The 20,446-nt window shown below is 49.7% G+C and overlaps 1 protein-coding gene across 1 annotated transcript in view; it reads left to right on the top strand.

Annotated features, from left to right (window-relative positions):
- PCNX2 (pecanex 2) overlaps nt 1-20,446 on the top strand; it is a 201,457-nt gene that overhangs the window by 124,572 nt on the left and 56,439 nt on the right. Inside the window, exons 22-23 of the mRNA XM_037060255.1 lie at nt 8,945-9,053; nt 15,784-15,913. Of these exons, the coding sequence (XP_036916150.1) occupies nt 8,945-9,053; nt 15,784-15,913 (239 nt within the window). The remainder of the gene's footprint in view (nt 1-8,944; nt 9,054-15,783; nt 15,914-20,446) is intronic.

Below are 20,446 nucleotides of genomic sequence, written 5' to 3'. Positions count from 1 at the left end.
TCTTTATAGCCTTGTGTGTCCCAGAGAACAGACCAGAAGCCCTCTGAACTGCTTTTGAATTCGCCATGAACTGTGATCGGTTTGGCGTGTTAGTCAGAATGCTTTGACGGCAGGTGACAAAAACTGAAAAGAAAGCTGTGTTCATTGAAAGGCAGCCACAGCCGAGCAGACAGCGGCAGCAGGGCTCTGTCCCGGGTGCTCTCTCTCCTGCTTGCTTTTGCTGGATTCTGCAGGGCTCATTCCCACGCTCCTACTCTTCACACAGGAGCAAGGGGGGGGGGGGGCCAGAAGCCCCGCCTTCTCACGGCAGCCCCGGGGGGTGTGCCCCTGCACCTGTTGTCTGTACCTGGGACGCTGCTTCCTCCTGCATCACTGACCATCAGACTGCGATGGCGGATGCCACACTGTGGCTGGCCCAGCACAGGCCATGGGGCCAACCGGGGATCAGGGTCAGGGTCAGGGTCAGGGTCAGGGTGAGGGGAGTGTGCTGTGTTACCAGCCCCTGCACTAAGCCCCGTCTTAGATGAGTATATGACATTTCCTTCAGCCATGGTTTTAATTAATTTTTGCAACCCAGGTGTTTGTTGGTACCGTAGTAACTCCGTGGACTATCTGGCAGAGATGAAGGAGTATTCTATGTGAGGTGCAGCAGTGCGCGCCAACGGAAAAGACGTCCTTGAGGCTCAAGGTAGAAAAGCCAAGTTTCAGAACAGTCTATGTTGCTAATTCAGTTTAAGTTAAAAGTGTGCACACGCACACACACACACACATATACCTGTATTTCACATGTGCGCCTGCGGAAAATTCCAGAAACCAGCCATTAATTGTGGCTGGCACTAGAAGTTAGGTCCGAATGAAGTGGGTAAGCAGGGACTTTCACTTGGTAATTCTGAACCATTTGGTATTGTTGAAGCGAGGCTGTTATTCTATTTGTATTACAAAGCTATACATTTTGAAAGTGTAGGTGCATAAAGCAGAAAGTGTCCACTATATGGAACATGGCCGTGGGAGTCCATTTGCATGAGTACTAGACTGTGTGTGAAACGTTGCCCAGGTGTGCCGTCTCGGGAGAGAAGGTAAGCCAGATACCTGGGAGGGGGGTGCGGGTGGGATGGTTGGGAAGCCATTCCAAAAAGATGGAGGAAGAGCTGCCTCATCGCCGCATACAGTCACATCATTTGTTTCTCTTATTAAAATGCAGTGCAGGTAAAATCAGCCTGTGCCTTGAGAGGAGACTTGTGAACTCAGTCTCCTCCCTGAAGGCAGAGTTCACGACCCTTGGAGTTTTGGTGGACCTTTGAGAGGAAGGAAGCCCCCCCGAAACAGGATCCAGCGGCTGCCTTTTCCCCACAGGCAAAGGCTAAATAAAGCCCCAACAATTATGGGGAACCTGTGTCACATACAGAGTAGCTGGATGAAGGCAAAAATAAAGAACTCAAAGGGTTAAGGAGTTGAAAGAAGGCAGAGTGTAGGCAGGAATGTATCATTTTCAGCACTTCATTCCAAGGCCTGTTTGGGCAGGATGCTTGGAGAACAAACATAACACTCTCTCCCCGGTCCTTTCCGTCCTATGGTTCTTCCCTGCTGACGTCCACGCCCCCTCCTTCCTTAGTGACCTGCACCGCCACCTGAAACACTGCCTGATTATGTTGAATCCCTGACTTTGGGGCGTCTCAGCCAGACCTTCGGGACGTGTGCATTCCCACCTCTTGGTGGATGGTAACATTTCAGTGTGTCATGGGGACTTCGTTTGCATTTATGGATACACTAATGAGCAGTTATGAAATATGACCCTAACTAATATTTTCTGGCATGTTCTCCTGGGGGTCTGAAATTGTCTGGCTGAATAAGGTCAGCTAATCAAATCCGCCCTGGTTGCATTTTCTGTTATTAGCTCCCATTCATTTGCCTAAATAGCTCCCCCCTGCTGGCGCTCCCTCACTGCGTCAGCCCTGTTCCTCTTTTTAGTTACAATTTTCCAGACTGCACTGCCGGAGATGATAAACTATCACCCTGGTGGCTTTCTCCTTGCCTAGTTTTCACTCTCCTTCATGGTTCTATTTTCACTTTATTGTTGTAGGTTAATCAGATTCCTCCTGTTTGATACCCCTTGCCTGAAAAAAATTCTCCTATTATTTTACATTTTATTATTAAATACAGTGTTTAGTGCAAAGTAACACGCATTTCCTTCATTGGGTTTAAGAAAAAATCTTTTATTACTGTGTTGCTAGGGATTTTTTTTCATTGAGTATTGAATTTGTTTTCCACCATTTTTTGGCATCAATTAAGCATCATATGTTTTTTTTTCCACTTTCAAAAAGATTTTATTAAGCATCATAAGGTTTTTTAGTGTTTTAGAGAGGAGAAGGGAGGGAAAAAGGGAGAGAAACATCAGTGTGTGAAATATCAGTGGGTTGTCTCTTGAGCGCCCCCTACGGGGGACCTGGCCCACAACCCGGGCATATACCCTGACCAGGAATAGAACAGGAGACCCTTGGGTTCACAGGCTGGTGCTCAACCCACTAAACCACACTAGCCAGGGCTACTTTCTTTGTTTTTAAAATACACTAACATTTTTTAAATATTAAAACGTTATGAGATGAAACAAATTTGATCATGATATGTTTTATACATTTATAAATTCACTTTGTAAATATTTGAGAAATTTTTCATTTATAGTAATAGATGAGAACATCTGTTTCTTCCTCATAATATTCTTGTTCACTTTTTATATTGAAAAATACTCTCCCAATATAAACTGTGAAGTTTTTCGAAGATGCACATTTCAAGGTTGTATATTTTCCCCCTTAAACTGCTTTAGCTGCGTCCCACAAGTTATGATTGATACCAATGCTTTTTTTGTCATTCATTTTTAAATATTTTGTAATTTTGACTATCTTTTATTCTCAGTTCAGTGTTGTGTTTTTTTATATTTGAGTGCAGCTTTGTGGTTGTTATTGCTATTGTTATTTTGTCTTCTTTTTACTGTTGACTTCTAATTTAATTGCAAAGCAATTAGCATGGAATCATTTCTTAGCATTAGTTAAGACTCCTTTTGTAGTTTAGTAAGTCATATATTGTAAATGTACATGTGCTTGAAACTTCTTTCTCCTTAGTTAGCTTCAGGGTTTTAATATATGTATCTCTAAGATAAAACTTGTTGGTTCTATTTCTTTATTAAACTGTTGTTTTCTGAGATGCATGTCTTAAAATCTCTCCCTAGGATTATAGATTCCGTCCTCTCACCCTAATTCTGTTCATTTTGATTTTACATACCTTAGGGTATGTGATTAAGTATATACATTCCAATTATTTTATCTCTCTGTTGACTCTTCCCTTGTACCATTGTGTACTGATTTTTATTATTTTTTAGAGTAAAAGTCTATTTTGTCTAATGTTAATAGAGTTAAGCAAGCTTTCTTTCAATCAGGATTCACCTGGTATCTCTTTATTTTATTATCTTCTCTAAAACCTTCTGTCATTTTAATATTTCTTATAAAGCATCTATGAAACAAGGTTTTTCTTTTTAATACGGACTGTATACTTTAGTAGGCATTTTATCTGTTTCTATTTATTGTGATTACTGATGTTTTGTTCTATCACAATATTTTCTGTGCTATATTTAGTGACTTTTCTTTGTTTCCTCCACCCCACCACTTTTTCCTGGCTTTTATTGAATGGAATGGATTTTCTTTGATCTCCTTTTCTCTTCTAACATTTGGAATTTGAATATTGTGTTTCTGGTCCTTCACAATGAATCCGTTTTGACCCATTCCTTCTCGAACATGTTTCTGCTCCCCACATGACCATCGTTGCCACAAAACCCCTGATAGTTCTTCCCACTTCTTTCGCTGCTGGCTCTCCCCCTGCCGAGTCCGTTACCCCGTTTGCCCTTGAACCTCCGAGTGTCTTCCCATCCTTTCTGCCCACCTCCCAGCTGCTCCAGAGACCCCGGCTTCTCAGCGTCTCCGATGTGGAATTCAGTTTGCTTTTATTTTGTCCGCCAGTCTCTATGGCTCCTTTCCGCCTCACGGGTTCCTTCAAGGTCAAGCCTCGCTGATGACAAATTTGGGGTAGACTTTTTAGAAGCGCATTCTTTCTTGAGAAGGCAGCTAGCTGAATCTGACAACAAAGTGCAAAAAAAAAAAAGGCAAGTGATGGAACTAATCTGGGGGCTGGTCAAGCGGGGGTGGGAGGAGAGGCAGTGCCTGGGACTGGGAGGAAGCCCCACTTTGATCCGGTGGGTGGTGCATGTGCAGCTCCCCAGACAAGGCCCAGCTCAGGGACAGTCAGTGAGTGGTGAGTTTCTTCACCAAGGGGGGGGGCGGCCCAAAGGAAGGACAGCACACACCAGTGTGTGAGCGAGGAGATGTGTCGGGTCCCCTTGATTTGGTGACACTCTTAAAACAGTTGTGGATGTATGCAGATTGAGTTCCCTGTCTGTGGCACAAATGTAGTGGCGTGTCTGTGCCTCATTGAGAGGGTGTTTCCAAAACAGGTCATTTAAAATGAGAGCACTCGTGGTGTTTTTCTTCGGAAACAGCCAGAATTGCTACGCTGTGACTTCTGTGCTCTGCTTGTAGTTTGGGGGTGTTTTTTAACTGAGTGTGTGGGTTTTTTTGTTGTTGGTTTTTTTAGCAAAGAGACCCAAGTGACTTTGTTTTCTCTAACAGTCACACTTGGGTGACTGACACTCACTGTGCTTTGAGGGGGCTGAGGTTTAAGGTCTTGAAACAGAATGTGAGGAATGAGAGAAGCTTTGCGAAAGCCTCAAACTGTCTTCCTGCAGGATCGTGGATGATCTAATGGGATTTCCGTTTAAAATACGTCAACAGGATGTTCCGTTGCATTGGCAGGGCTGACTAAGAAAGGTGCTGGTGTCTTGGTTTTATTAAATCTTACCTTACATGCTTTATTATTTTATACACAGCGGCCCAACATGAGGCCTAAAGTGCATCTTCATACACGCTTCTAATTAATAACGGTGTTCAGGTTTCTTTTTGTGCTCAGAGGTTCCTTTTCAACGTTCCAGATTTTTCCTTCTTTCGCTTGGGTGCACCCGGGAAGACAAGGATGAAGTAGGAAGGGAAAGTAGGAAGTTAGTCTTTCTAACGTGGCCACACATTGAGGAATAACACACGTAAACCGTGTCGGTGTGTGTGGAGCTGCGTGTTCAGGAGGCACAGGTAACCCGGTGGCCTGTCTTTCTGGGACCCACATGAGTGTGTCCAGGCTGATAGGGCTGCATCGTCTTTTATTAATGGGGGTTTGTACTGGAAAGCGCATTCCAGGACGGAGCAAGCCCTTCACCACTGGGCAGCTGGAGAAGAGGTCCCTGATGGTGGCCGCAGCCCCCGTGTGTGACGCCCACCCTTGTGACCCTGCTGCCCCTTGGCTGTCAGCAGGAAGGCCTGGGGAGGACCCCTCTCCCAGACAGGTATTCCTGCCGCTGTCCTTCATGAAGACTCCCAGGCCCCGGGCCATGTGCTGAGGGCTGGAGGCAGAAAAGCCACCAGATGGAGACTTTCCCAAAGGACTTGGTCTCTCGTTTCACAAGAGCCAGTGACTCCCCATCTGTCCCAAGCAGCTCCTGTGGCCTCTCTGCCCCTCTCCGTGCCCGCCTCCCTCCTCTGAAGAACGGGAGGACCTGGACTTGGTGAGTCCCCGCTGTTCAGAGGGGGCGTCAGCCTTTCCTGATTGTGAGCCAAGTGCATCCTCAGAATAAGACTTGTCCTGATACTCACTTGTCACATTCTCACGTTGCACTGACAGGGGCCAGGCACTGCTCTGCGTCCTGACGCATGTGAGGTCATTTGATCCTCTGGTGGCTCTGTGAGGAGGTGCTACGCCATCCCAGGAAGGGTGGGAGCTGGGTTTCGAACCCGGGCAGCGTGACCTATGGCCCGCGCTCCTTGCTGTTGCACTGTGCTGGCGCCTGACGTGCCCACGGCACATGCGCCTCCCAGTGGGCATTGCAGAGAAGCCCCCAATGACTCTGTCTTGGGGGAGCCACAGATACAGAAGAGCTGGCATTCGGGGGAGCAGCCTCCTTCCATGGCTGAGAGCAGCAGAGTCTGCTTGTTGAGCTGCCTATTGGAAATCTTTCCCAAAGCTTACGTTTTATTCTTCCCAGTGTCTGTGAAAATAAACAAGACCTAGAGACACATGGAAGAAGAGCAAAGACACCTGTGGCCTTGGCTGCCATTTGAGCCGGAGAAAGCCCGTCTCTGATGACTGGCTTTGCTTATGTGTAAATGCGAGTTTTGTGCTTAGCAAAGAGTGATTGTGATGAGTCGTTTAATCACAATGCAGCCCAGATGAACTTGGTGGAGCTTTAAACGTGCAGATGAGGCTTTCCCCGGGGCTGCCTGCATGAGGGTGGTTGCTATGCCTGACCTACTTGCCAGCTTTTTCAGGAGGCGGAATCGAAACCTCGCAGGATGTAGCCAGACACTGAAAACCCAACAGGAGTAACTGTCCACCACCCACGGTTCATGCTTAGGGCATTAGAAGGGTCACCCGTCACATACAGTTGTCTCGTCTGCGCCTCCGGTTCTCACCGGAGCAGGAGTCACAGGCTAATCCTTCATAAATCGACTACGAGTTCTTAGCGGAGCGATCGGAAGCCTTCAAATGCAGAGGTATTTCATCTCATGGAGTTTGGTTAGACATAAATGAGCAAGGTAACGCAGGAGAGCCCACCGCCGTTTCCTAGGGGCTTTGTGTTTGGGGTACTCTGGAGTCCAGTGTTTAAATGGCTTCTCCTCTGCTCCTAGCATGCTCCTCCTCGGGTTGGGTCAGCGGTGGGATTGGAGGGAAATGGTGTTGGCCTTCAGAAGAAATCTATTGACAGAAGGAGCCGGGCATTTGAGTCTGTGTTCAAACTGTCATCTCCCGGTCTGTGCAAGGCCCTGTGGACTGGTAGAAACCACGTTGCTGTTTTTTTTCCACGTGAGCCTACGAGAGGTGACGTCAGGCTGACAGAGCGTAGCTGAGTGAACCGGGTTCTCTGTGTGTCAGCGTCTCCAGGCACTGGGAGCTGGACGTCCCATTCAAGGTGGGTGCCGGAGGCCCACCCAACCCACGATTGGAACTGAGGTGGCCTTTCCGAAGCTCTGGGAGGTCCGCCCCCTGGTGGGTGCAGAGGAGAGGAAGTGAAAGTCGTTGGCAAAAACACACATCCAGGTTTCTTTCCCAGAATTCATATTCCGCCCCAGTTCTCAAGTCCAGTTCTGTCGCCTCCCTCCTCCATTTTTCCCTTTATACGCTCCCCTTGTCCTCCCTTTCTCCGTGTCTTTGTCCCTCCCCCTGCCCCTCTCTCTCTGCCGTGCTCCTCGCCCAGTCTCTCTGCCCCTGTCATTCCCCATCGCCAGGGCAGTGGCTGCACCCCTGGTGGGCACAGCGACAGTCCCGGGTCATACACAGCCACGTGCCTGCAGCTGCTGAGAATCCCGTGTTGGCTCTGCCCCTGACGGAACCTGTCTTTGGCTCATCCGCTGTGGCCTGCCCAACCATGTTTAATTCTACTGTGGCGTTTTTCTCTAAAACCAGGCTGTTTGTGAGACTGTGGTGGGACAGGAAAAGCAGGAGGAGGACTTGGAGAGGAGGAGAGGATTGCAGTTGAACTTGTGTAGCTCTTTAGGCTTTCACGGAGCGATTCAGAGGGACCTCATGTTTTGGTTCCAACGTCACAAGGTAGGCCTTTCACTGGAGGCCTGAGTTACTCCGATTCTTTCCCTGATGGTCCTGTTTCACAACCTTTGCCTTCTTTTCACTGTGGTCTCCTCTGGTCTGTGCAACAGCTAATGTGCCTAATTAAGAATTTTGATTTTTTGCCCTGGTCGGGTGACTCAGTCAGTTGGAGCGTCATCCCTACACCAAGAGGTTGCAGGTTTGATCCCTGGTCAGAGCACATACGGGAGGCAACCGATCGATGTTTCTGTCTCACATCGATGTCCGTCTGTCTGTCTGTCTGTCTCTCTCTCTTGCCCTTCCTCTCTAAAATAAGTAAATATACCCTCAAATGAGGATTTTTAAAAAAGAATTGTGAGTTTTCTCCCTCTTTTGACATCATGGCCTTGATGAGTGTGTTTTTTTGTCTTGTACAGCCTAGGAACACCCAGTCCGGGAACATGCTGTTTGAGTGGGGAGTGTCATGGGGTTTGGGGAACGTCCTGGTAGTGGACATACTGACACCGTGTGGAAGTGACAGCAGTTACTTGGGCATCTGGTACTCATCCGTTAGTTCGCACTGCGAGCGAGGCAGAGGGCCTCAGCCAGGGCGGTCGGTCGCTCTCCATCCATCCCCACGCGTTCGTACTCTGCATCTCCAGCCCAGACCACTGAGTACTCCACCCCCGAGTTCATCCTTAGTGTGCAGGAGGTCTCTTCTCTCCAGCCCTGCTTCTCCCCCAAACTTAGGTTTTCCTGTGCTGGCTTGTCTGGCACATGCGACAATTTCCACATCCTATGTCGGTGTCTAAAGTACCTGTGCCTTGTAATTCAGTGCTTTGGAGCTATTTTCCCGACAAGAGCAGCTGAAGACCTAAGATGAACCTGCTACACAGAAACCTGAGCAGTGTCAGCGATGACAAGTGTGTGCATGAATCTCCCTCTACACGACCCCGTGTGCAAGCGGGAAGACCGAGCTGCACGTGTTTCTCTAAGAAAGGCAGCGAGAGCCATAGTGTCCATCTGTGGGCTGGAACAATAATCAGCCTGGTGAGATGGAGTAATGCTAGGTTTCTTCTGACCACCCTGTGTGCATTTTCCAATATCCTTACGCAGGTGCCTTGCGTGGAGGACAAAGCCAGGTGAGAGCAAGCAGCCTGCCGCAGTTTCCTTGTGCCTCCTACCTGGACGGCGCGTGGGTGCGTTAAGGACGTTGGCGCCCCTGCGCTGCGGTTGGCGCCCCTGATGAATCTTTCTCTCCCTCTGCTTTCAGCTTGAGGACCTGCTGCAGAAGGTGCGGTTCGTCCTGGCGTACGTGGCTCCGTGGCAGATGGCTTGGGGCTCCTCGTTTCACGTGTTTGCTCAGCTCTTCGCCATCCCTCGTATCCTTCCCGCTGCCGTTCCCATCCGCAGTTCGCAGCTGCAGGCCTTTCAGTGGCCCTGCAGTGAAGGACTTGAAGCCTTTACCGTCCGTTTTAATGGGGGTGGGGCAGGCACTCCGGATTCCCGGTGGGACACTTAGCCTTAAAAGCTGCTGCCTAATTTTAAACTCCTCCAGCTTCTTAATGCATATTCAGGAGTCACTTTATCTTTTCTGATTCTTCCATTTCCCATGCCCAGGTCTGCATTAAGATATCCTGTCTTTCAAGTGGAAAATTACTGTTTAAGTGATTCCGTTGATTTGTACAACATTACTTGCTGTATTTAAACATTGTGGATGGAGGTGATGTATTTGATGTATCATTGTAGATTAGATGAGGTTGTATTATGGTATAGTTTAGTTTTAGGTCCTTAATAATATCCAAAACCCCAGCATTCAGTGCATACAGAATTGCCCCAACACTTGGAAGACTAAGGAAATAATTTGTGGTTTTGTTTTGCAGTTGCTATTAGCCAAAGAACCTAGTTTTATTATTTGTAGTTTCATTTGGTTTCCTTGCATGTTTTTAAGTGTTTTCATCTTGAGAATTCGTTTTAATGTACTTCCAAACAAATTTGAGCCGCTCGTTGGAAAGATCACTTTGATGCATTAAAGTGTGCAGTGGGGAGAGACAGAGAGAGAACACACACGCGTGTGTTTTGCGGGGGAGGGAGAAGACAGTGTGTGTGGGTTGGTAGGGAGAAGAGGAAGGAGAGGGAGAGGAATAAAATATGCTTCTTGAAAGGAGAGATCAAACAAAAATGTCCTGGACTCAGGCCTAAATTTGCCCTCAAAGGTTTTCCTTCCCTCTGATGTGTAATACTTTCTAAACTTTTATTTCCCAGGATGTGGTGCAGGGGCCACTTGCACTGGAAACCCCTGGGGGAGTTTGCTAACTAGGCACACCCTTGAGCCCAGCACACACTTTTAACATCGCATTTCAGGGGTTGGATCCTGGGATGCCCAACTCCACAAGCCTCCCTGGTGACTCGTGTCCCCCAATGTGAGTGACCCCGGTCCTAGTCTCTCCACTCCGTCCTGGGTGCTGGTGGCTAGTTCTAAGGTTTGCTCCGCTTTCTGTTGTGCACATGTTTGTAGGGAGTCTCTGGGATCCGAACTCGGTGTACAGGCGGGGAAACATAGCTGGGGTCCTCATGAAGTGATCCCGTACTCTAGAGTTTAAAAAAAACATTTGTAATGCTTTCCCCCAGATTTATTTATTTAAAAATAAATGGAAAGCTTGGAGGATCCTTTTATTTTTTTTCCAGAGTAAAACTGTCAGGAGACCAAATATTGAGAAAGCCACTGAAGTTTATTCTCAGCTGGATCCATCCGTTTCCGCTCTGACCCCCTGAGGCGCCATTCGGACAGAAAGACAAACCACTCCCCTGTATGCTCCCAGCGGGGCTTCGGGTTTTGTCCCTTAGAGCCCAGGACACTGCCCGTGGTGACCTGTTGGACTTGGACACGTTCGCCTGTTTTCTTTTTCATTTTTTTCTTTCTTCTTCATTTTTTTTTTAGTTTCCTTTAAAATTTTTCTTATATGTACTTTTATTTTGTTTTTATCTTTTCATTTTCTGTGTGTTTTGGTTTTTTTTCTAAATTTCTTTCTTTTTATTTATGTTGTTATTTTTATTTTGTTTTTTTCATTTTTCTTCATTGTCTTTTTGTGGTTATTTTGAAGTCACCATGTCTAGTGACTCTGCAGCCATCTCTGCCAAGGAGGAGTGCCAGACTGGCAGTCACGTACTACTGTGCACCACTGGCAAGGGGTCCGGTGCCACGACAAGATTGGCCCGGCACGTTTTGACCAGCCGTACTGTCACTGGCTAGGAATCGTGCTCCGGGCCCTGAGGCCAGAGAACATCCTTCTGGGCAGTGAGCTAAATATCCAACTAACAGACTTTGGCAGTTTGGAATTCTCAGACCATAAACCGCGCACCTTCTGTGGTACCAGGGCCTGTATGGCCTCAGAGATCTTGCAGTTCCAGCCTTAGGACGGCCCAGAGGTGGTGCCCTGGACCCTGGGGGTCGTTCTCCACTAGATGGTGAAGGGAAACTGCCATTTGTGGGGAGGACTCTGGGGAGCTGAAGCAGCAGATTCTGAATGGGTAGTCCCGTGGACCATATTTATGACTTTAGAATGCCAAAAACCATTTTTAAAAAACGACTGTTGGCCCCAGCCAGAGAATGACCCTGGAAGATGTAATGCATGACCCACGGGTCCACACGGCCAGGAGAGGGAGCCAGGGCCGTTCAGCGAGCTGCCCTGGGGTGGCACAGGCCCCCGGGAAACAGAAATAACGAAGAACCTTGGGTTTAAGCGGCACAAGATAAGAGAATCAGTAATGGGAAGAGAATATCACAAGATGTAGGACCCGTTCCTGATCCTACACACTGCGGAAAGCAAGATGGAGGGCCGCACGGTCAGAGCGAGGCCCTGCCCCAACATCAGCCTTTCCACACACCAAGAGGTTCGGCCATCAGGGCAGAAAACCAATAGGTCTGCCAGTCGCCCCACCAACCCGAAGTCAAGAAGGTCCTGTCTCCCACCTAGTATGGAATCGAGGATGACCCTTCCCCCAGCAGGATGGAAGTAAGGATGGCCATTCCTCCACCCAGTCTGAAGCCAAGGACCACCATCCACTTCCCTACCCAGCCCGGAGTCCAGGACCACCCCCACCCCCTGCCCAAACCTCCAGCCTGCCCTGGGGACTGCCCCACCACCAGCAGCGGTGATGGAGCCCAGAGCAGGGAGCCACCACTGAAAACTGCCTCCAAGCTGCGTGGCCTGATGGTGGACCCTAGCCAGGGCTGGCAGGGGCTGGCTCCAAGGGCCTTCAGGTTTTCTTAGAATGTGTGTGCTGTGGGCTGTTCACTAGCAAGCAGCATCTCAAAAGGACAAGAGTCAAGCCAATATTTTTTTACTCCATAGTCTCTCGATTTACTTTTCAAATACTTTATTGTTTATGTTACTACAGTTCTCAAGCCAATGTAATTTTTAAAACTGTGGATGGCCAAGGCAGGGCCACAGGCAGAGATGCTGGGAAGATCAAGCCACGCTCCCAGCATTTTCAGGGCAGAACCTGAAGGTGCTGAGCTCCAGGGAGGCCCACCACCTGCTGAAGGAGACGAGCCCGAGGCGGCACGCAGACAGCTGCGGGTGAGAGCGCGGCCAGACACACACACGCTGCGTGCACAGGTGAGAGGACTCGGTCCAGTGGACGATGGACGTGTGCAAACTGCCACAGCATTCTTGGCACGGGATTCATGTCAGGAGGGTACCTGGCATCTGTGTGGCCTGCAGAAGCATCTTATCTGGAATATCTGCTGAGCCTGGAGCACGGCCTGGAGGCCCCTGGGGGTTGGGAAGAGAAGCCCCCCTCACTGCGGGCCCAGCCCTCAGCCCTGCCTCATGAAACCTCAGAGTGGACGGTTTTCCCTGGGGGCTTTTCCCCCTCTCCTGCTCTCCTTTGCTCCTGTGTTAGTGCTTATTAAACTATTTGATTCTCTCCAATTTTTGTAATAAACTTGATGCTCCAAAATATCTATTTTTTTCTAGCACACCAAGAGCCAGCCTCACAATGCACGTTGTTCTATGTTCCTATTGTTAGACCCGCACGGTTATTTGTAAAGTTTTTCAAGGTTATCGGGCAGAAAATGCGAATAAAAACTGCGGCCCCACCCTTTCCTCCGACCACGGTCATTTTCTGTAACACCGGTAACTTCAGTTTTTTGAACAGCCCCTTCAAACAAAGACAGCGGGGTGTGAGAGTAGGGTGGTGTTTGTCATTTCTGAACTGTGTCTGGGGCATCCTGCCTGCAACTTAAAGGCTGTGCAGTAAATGAAAGTTATAGATGCGTGCCAGTCTGCAGCGGAGGGGTTGCCCTAAGACCTCAAACCCTGAGGTGTTGTCCTAACTTGGGTCTTGGGTGCATCTGTAGCCCCTCCTGCAGCTACATGGGCCTTGTTGGGAGAGTTTGGTGATGGTAATTACCACTCATAATTCCACATCTGAGTTAAGACTGGCCTGGGAGACGTGCCTCTCCCACAGTGGTCTGTCCTGTGTGTGTGCTGAGCGTCCTCACACAAGCTCCTCGCGTCCGGCATTCCATACTTCCTAAAGAATAAAAGCAGCGTTGGTGAGTATCTCAGATGCCAGCGTGTGTGTTAACTTTAAACACCGTCACAGCGGGCGGTAGTTCTGCTTTGGGACACTCAGTAGCTTTGTGCCCAAAACTCTCTCTTCCCTGACTCCCCCCTCCTCCCTTCAGAGGGACCCTGCAGCCCACTACTGCGGTCATGTGACCGCACTCAGCTCCCCTCCCCTTGGACATCTGAGGGCTCTCTCCCACCCTTGGTTCCTCGTAAGGGTGGACCTCGCTGTGGGACGTCCAGCCTCGAGCAGAGCAGGGTGTAACGGGACAAACGCCTTAGGAAACGGTATATGGGCCACCAAGAAAGAACAAGCTAACAGGTTCCTAAACACCAGCCAGCCCTGGACTCAAGTAATTTTGAAATGTTAATTATTTTATCACTCTATTAAGAAGCTGTAGGCTCCATCCTGGTGTTGAGAGGGGATTAATTTGCTCCATTCTGGAATGGAGTTGGCTCTCAGGCCAGCAGGGCGCTGTTTAGTAAATTGCTTTTCTGGTTGCAGCACGTTTTCTCCCTCCGTCGGTTGCTCCGTCTGTCAGTTTCCGAGCTTGTGACCCCCAGGGAAAGACGAGAATGTTCACCCTCTTGGTTAAGTGCAGAGACCAGGCAAGACCATTGCCTTCTGATAACGAGGCAGGCTCAGCTAGATTATGTTAGATGTGTGTGTGTTGGGATGTTGGCTTTCTGCTCCCTGTGAGCTCCTACTGATGGTGGGTGTTACCTCTGACCTGTCAGGTCACCTCTTGGCAGGCTCTGTAGGGAATAAAGGGGCCGAGAGTGCCCACTGTCTCAGGTCCCCGTTTCTTGGCCCTGCCTTAACTGTAATGGGCACAGTCTTAGGTATGCGCCCTGGTGGGCTCTGTTTCTTTATTGGTCATCCCCGAATAAAATGACCTCACAGGCCATCTAGTCGTTTCTGCCCTGCCTCTGACCTATTCAGTTTCCTTTCCTTTCCTACCACAATGAACTTTATTTATAGCCTGATATTACTCTCCTTACCGACTCCTTAATTTCTGGATCATTGTTCCTGGCATTATCAGATGGAAAACAGAATCTTTGGGGAAATGTTGGGAACTGAAAAGAAGAGCAATCCCAGCCCCTCCAGCGCCCTGCTCCGCCCCTGCTGCACTTGGCTTTGTCCCGGTTCTCCTAAAAGCCTGCAGCCATCGCCTCTGTCACCCAGCGCCTTGAGTGAGGTGCCCCTGCTCCCCGCCCCTCTCCCCGTCTCCCACTAGGGAGCCCCTCTGCCATCCCACCTTGCCTTCCCCCATTTTTTCAGCACCTTCCCTCAGTGACAGCCCCCATGCACTTACCTAAGGGGCCTCGTTTATTGGGAGTGTTTTGAGACCCGGGTATTCAGATATTTTCAGCTTTCAGGTGAACAGGAAACTGATGGGTGATAATAGACATCACAGTATCATATTGTTCCGAAGTTCTCCATTTGAACCGAGGTCAAAAGTCAAAGGCATTGGATTTACACTGTAGCACAATAGATATTTGGTACCCCCCCAAATTCAAGGCCAGAATGGCTTTTCAATGAAGGAGATGTCATTTCACCCCCGAAGGTGTCGATTCGAAGGAAAATGTAAAGATGGGGTTACTCCGGAAGGAAAAATCTGAGCTTAACCCTGTGAGAAAGTGTGGGCGAGTGTCCGCGGGCAGCGCGGGCGCCCTCCCTTCTCTGTGCTTCCACGTACGTGGACTTGGTGGTCCCACCTCCACCTCTGCCCAGCACCTCCCATGAGCCAAGCCACTGGTGTGGGGGGACAGGCACTTTGGAGCCTGAGTCCCTTCTATGTCCAGCTTGGAAATGCGACGCAGAGGGACCAGCCCTCCTGGCACCTCCTAGATTTCCAGAGACCAGGGGCTTTAAGGCAAACATTCTAGCCGGGCTGTTTTGAATGTTGAAGAGTGTCATTTCTGGTCCGCCAGGGTGCATGGAAGCGAGGCACGCGAGGCAACCGGAGTACGGAGACTCGACCGGAGCCGCTGAAGGCTGTGATTCAACATGTTATATTTTTAGCTTATAACCTAGACGTGACTAGAGCCATTTGCATTCAATTGATAAGAAAAAAATACATGTTTTTGAATAGCGGGGAAGGCTGCCACACAGCTGCTGCCTTCCCGAGCAGTGCTAGTATGTTAAAAAGTACAAGTTAACTGTATTTATTTATAAAGCTACTCAGTACTTTAGTCCTCAGTACCACTATGTGATTTGTTCAGCTGAGGGTATCTTACTGAAAAGAAGTCGTTGTTTTCAAATTTGACATACTACACCTTTGCCACGAATCACACTGAGGTCGCTGGGAGTTTTATGAGAATCATTTGATACCATGGTGGTGTAATAAGACCTTGCAGGATTTGCCTGAAAAAGGTTTAGAGCCCCGAGTATGTGTGTGGAGAGAGAGCAGGGTCATGCCCTTCTCTCTTTGCTTGGTGAGAAAATGGCTTTGGTGTAAGCTAGTCAAAGTCTTCGATGGTATTTAGAAATAAAACAAGGGGAAAACGTTGTGCCTTAACTCGGAACCCCCAGATTCCGCCCTGCTTTTCTTTCAGACAATGGCCACGGCCACCTTTTCCACGCCCTTGAGCCCGTTTCTCGGGAGCGTCATTTTCATCACCTCGTACGTCCGCCCAGTGAAGTTCTGGGAGAAGAACTACAAGTAAGGCCCGAAAGTGGACGCCGACTTGTTCGTGCTGAGATCTGTGCTTCAGCAGGTCCTGGCCCCTGCCCTTCCTCTAGGAGCCTGATTGGCTGTGGTGGGAGGGGACGGAGGGCGGGGCAGGGGGTGAGGGGAACAGAGCCTGTGTCTCCTGGGTACTCCCCAGTTTGGGGACCAGCACGGGGAATTCCGGGCTCCTGACAACGTGACCGATTGTAGCGGCTGCCACTGGGCGCTAGCCTGGGTTTCAGCAGCTGCGGAGGACATCCAGCGGCCCCTGAGAATGTGAGTTGTTGCCCTCCCCAGAAAGGTGGTCTGAGGCCATTGCCATGGCATCTGACACGCTGGGATGAGCCTGGGATGGCACATGTTCTTCCCCCTGGGAGCGTTCTAAATATGCGTGTCGCACACTGGTGTTACACACATACATCGCAGTTCAACGTGGAAGAGGGCACCTAGGTCTCTGAGCCCCGTTACACAGGGAGAACGTGACTGAAGCACTCCTTCCATGCAACGTGCATTGCTCTCCTCCCCCGCCCCCACGCTCCCATGTAGGGGTGCCCAGGGAAAAGGAATCAAACCAGAGCGCCCGGGGCAGCCGGTGCTGGGACTTCGAGGAGGTCAGGCCTGGTGTTTCTGGCAGGTCCCCGATGTCCTAGGAGCCTTGGGCTTCATTCAGGACAGGTAAGGTTGTCCTGAATTTCACAAGTGAAGAAGTGGCCCCTTATCCATTTGTCTAAAGAGACACCATGTCTACTTCCAGAACCAGAGGATAAAAGTAAACCGTCGGCCGGCGGGTCTGTAGGCTTTGTTGAGAGGAACAATTTCAGGGACCTTTTGGAAGTCTGAAAATCATGCTTCCGGCAAGTGCCAGCGCTTTGAAGAAGAGGCGTGGTCTCTCTCCTGCTTTTAACTGCAAAAAAGTGCTCTCTAACTTTAGACTTGATCATCGACGCAAAGGGTTCCTTTCTGTTTCCTATTCTTGGATGAGTTGGGCACTGGTCTTTCTGGCCCGGGAGGGCTTGATATAAGCAGCATACATCCCCATGAAGCCGGAAAGCACTGTGGCTTCCTCGGTGGAAAGGGGACAACGGGGGACCTCTTCGTGGGAGGTTCTTGTGCAGGGAGGTGTCCTGACGTCCAGCGGAGCAGGGACATGCTTCCTGACTCAGCCGCCTCCCTTCCAAGGCCCGGCCCCAGCTGCAGGTCTGACTCGGGGTGTCCGTGCATTTCTCAGTGTGGGCTCCCAGAGCAAGCTCTGGGTTTCTTTATTCAGTCTCACGAAGAATTGATTCTGTTGTGGTCCTGAGTTGAGCATCCTATAACGTGTTGGGGGTGGGGGGCACCTTTGGGCAGCCTGCCTGTGGATGGTGCATGAGGATGTCCAGCCTCAACCAGTCTCTTTGAAGGAGCCAAGTTGGAGAAAATGTGTAGTCCCCTTGGTGGGGAGGGCAGAGGGCAGTTCCTGATGCAAAACCCAGCCCGCTGAAAGCCTGCCGTCAGCTTGTGTGAAGCATCAGAGCGAGGAGTCCCCTTTGCGTAAAAGATCAGGGTCGGGATTCCGGGTGGTGAGAGCTGTGGGCACCAGGAAAGGAAGAGGCAGGGAATCTCATCTGGACGCCGTGAAGGCTCTGCAAAGCTCATTCTGTCTCAAACTGTTGGGTTTTATTTCGAGTTCTTGTAGCTTCTACTGTTCATACCTGAGAGTGTCCATCCTTGGGCTGGCCTTTGTTCAGTCTGATACGAAGGAGCCATCGGTTCATGTAACGGCTCATTTGTTCACCAGTTGTCCCATCACTTTAAACCTTCGCTACAAGACTCCTGGAGCTTTGGTGAGCACATGTCCCCACCGTGTGGCCGGGGCACTTACAGTCCTCTCCCCTGGAGCCCCCGCCCCCACCCCCACCTCCTTCCCTTTCTAGTGCTCTGGTTTTTCTTTCAGGCCTTTGTAAGTGGGCCTTGGTTTTCTTGAGTCTGCAGCCAGCTCTCCGACGTAATGCAGCCACCTTAATACTCAGGAGCCGCTAAGTGAATCGCCAGCTACTGTAACGATGCCCAGCCTCTTCCCAGCCTGGGCTGCCTTGAAACCTGCCTTGGTTCCTGTTCCCGGGCGCCAAACCTCCCTAGGACAGAGGACACGGCTGTCTCCAGCCTCCTAACTCGCCCCTGCCTCTGGCTCTCACAGGGCCAGCTCACGTCCCCTCTGCAAAGCCAGTGAGGCAGGCGCGCTGCTGACTGAGGAGTGAGGAGAAATGCCACCCAGGCCAGCGCTGTCCCACAAATTCTGTGCTGACGGAGATGTCCCATAGGCACATGTGGTTAATGAAACAGGGCTCTTTCATCTTAATGAGCTAAGATTTAAATAGCCCCGTGTTCCCGGAGGCTGCCCTATGACGGCACTTCCCCAGCCTCCATCTTGCCTGGTAGCCTCTCTCCCTCGGCCACTGTTTCATACACCGAGTATCTTGGGGTTTCCTCGGGCTCTGTCCTCCCCTCCTTCCCTCATTCCCATCCGCACCCACCCGTGGTCAAAGGGAGGGAGTTAGATTCTGCCTCCGGAGGGATGAGAGGTGAGGTTTGAGATGGACATGCAGGGTAGGACACGCCGTGTAGCATTCGTCTTGGGAAAGTAAACTTGCTCGGCGGCCATCAGTCAGTTCCGCCCGCCCAGGAGTGGGATAGACCATACTTACCTCCATGTCCGGGCTTGCTCATTTCCCGTCTCTGTGACTCCGTGGGCCATGCACATAGTAGGTGTTCTGTAACTACTCCTTCAATGAATTAAGTCCAACAATGTTGTGTGAAAGGGAAGGGGATTTCAGTCTGGGCTTTATTGGCCGTGGTTAGCAAGTTCCCTGTTAAACTGGCGTTCTCTCGACAAGCCAGGGCTTTAAAATCTGTCCTGATGACCTCTGTTCCGAGTCCAACTCAGGGCCCGATAGACGGGCTGCGGTGGTAGGGCCTGTGTTTACAGATCCCCGTGTGGCAGAGTGTTTTAAAGAGCTTTGGAAACACATTCTGATCATATGATTCATCATCCTTCTCTTTATATACAAACAATCACTAAATAACCAAACTCGGCCATTAAGATGAAACATATGTTGAGGCTGGAAAGTATTTGACTCACGTCCGGGTATCTCAGAAAATGTCTTGGATCAAAAGGAGTTAACCATTTGCAGCCCTAAAGAATGAAACGTTCATTGACATGGACTTTGTTTTGATATATCAGAAATCTCCTGTAAAATCCACAATACCATTGCTGTAAGGAGACGTATATAACAGCTCCCTGAAAGGCAAGCTTAGCTTTCATGATTTCTGCCATATTCTCCAGATTAGTTTTAAGGCATGAAACCATTCTGGGCATTATCTTTGTCAACAGATCTGCATGAAACATCTGTTTGAGGGCCTTGCGCTCGGCGTTGACCAATGGGAACCAGTCTGTGCCGCTGCAATGCATCAGCCCCCGAGTCCTCGGTCCCACCCACGGCAGCAAGAACATAATCAGGGTCACTTAATCCTTAGCTCTTTCTGAGGCGATGACAGCGTCAGGAAAGACAACAGCATGCGGGCTGCCTGTCACTACTAAGCCCAGGAAGCAATGACAGCAATTGAATCTATGGGCACTTTATCCAGATGGCAGGTGGTCTGAGAAGATGGTGGGGTCACACCCTAACAGACCCTCTTGTCTTCTCTTTCTAGGCCAGACTTTTTATAACGGAATAAACAAGGTGCGGTGAGGGCTTTGAGATTCGGGGAGGATCAGGTGAAAGAAACTGCAACATTCCTGTCCTGGGCAGTTGGCTGTTCCCAGGGGCGGGTCTGTCTCTCCCTGGAAGACAAAAGGCCCTGATGCCCCGACTATTCCCCAGGCGGTCATCTCTAGCAGTGCCCCAGGAGGTCGGCTGTTTTCCCAGGAGCCAGGACGGGCCTCATCTGTAGTTTCTGAAACAAAAGCTTTTAACATACACATCACTTGCTAGACTTGTAACTTTTTACCTTAAGCTGAAGTTTTCCAAGTCTTGAGTCCCCTATCAGTGGTTCATCTGAAAGTTGAGCTTTGTGGTCAGACAGACCTTGATTAAAATCCCAGACCATTTGCTCAGCTAGGTATTCGATTTTGGGAAATTATTTAGCCTGGGAGCCTCGGTTCAGTCCCTGTGAAATGGGACGATGGTGTCTTTGTGCCTCTCAAAGTCACATGAATACCAGATGAGTCATGGGGTCCCCGTGCTAAATGTGCAGGTCGCCTCTGCCCTGCGGGTCTGTCCTTAGTCCCCCCACTTTGTTCTCTTCCCTGATATTTCTGTTTCCTCTCATTCAACTTTTAGGCATATTTTTATTTATATATGAACGAGAAAGAAACATCGGTCTGATGTTTGCACTTACTGATGCATTCATTGGTTGATTCTTGTCTGTGCCCTGACTGGGGATCAAACCTGCAATCTGGTGGTACCGGGGTGACGCTCTAACCAACTGAGCTGTCGGGCCAGGGCAGTCATTCAGCTTTTAATTCAGTTATGTCTACACATGTGT

This window comes from Sturnira hondurensis, unplaced genomic scaffold, assembly GCF_014824575.4.
Source record: "Sturnira hondurensis isolate 20B ecotype Veracruz unplaced genomic scaffold, ASM1482457v3 Scaffold0011512, whole genome shotgun sequence".
Lineage (NCBI taxonomy): Eukaryota > Metazoa > Chordata > Mammalia > Chiroptera > Phyllostomidae > Sturnira > Sturnira hondurensis.
The sequence above is the reverse complement of the archived record's forward strand: the minus strand, read 5'-3'. Positions and strand labels throughout refer to the sequence as shown.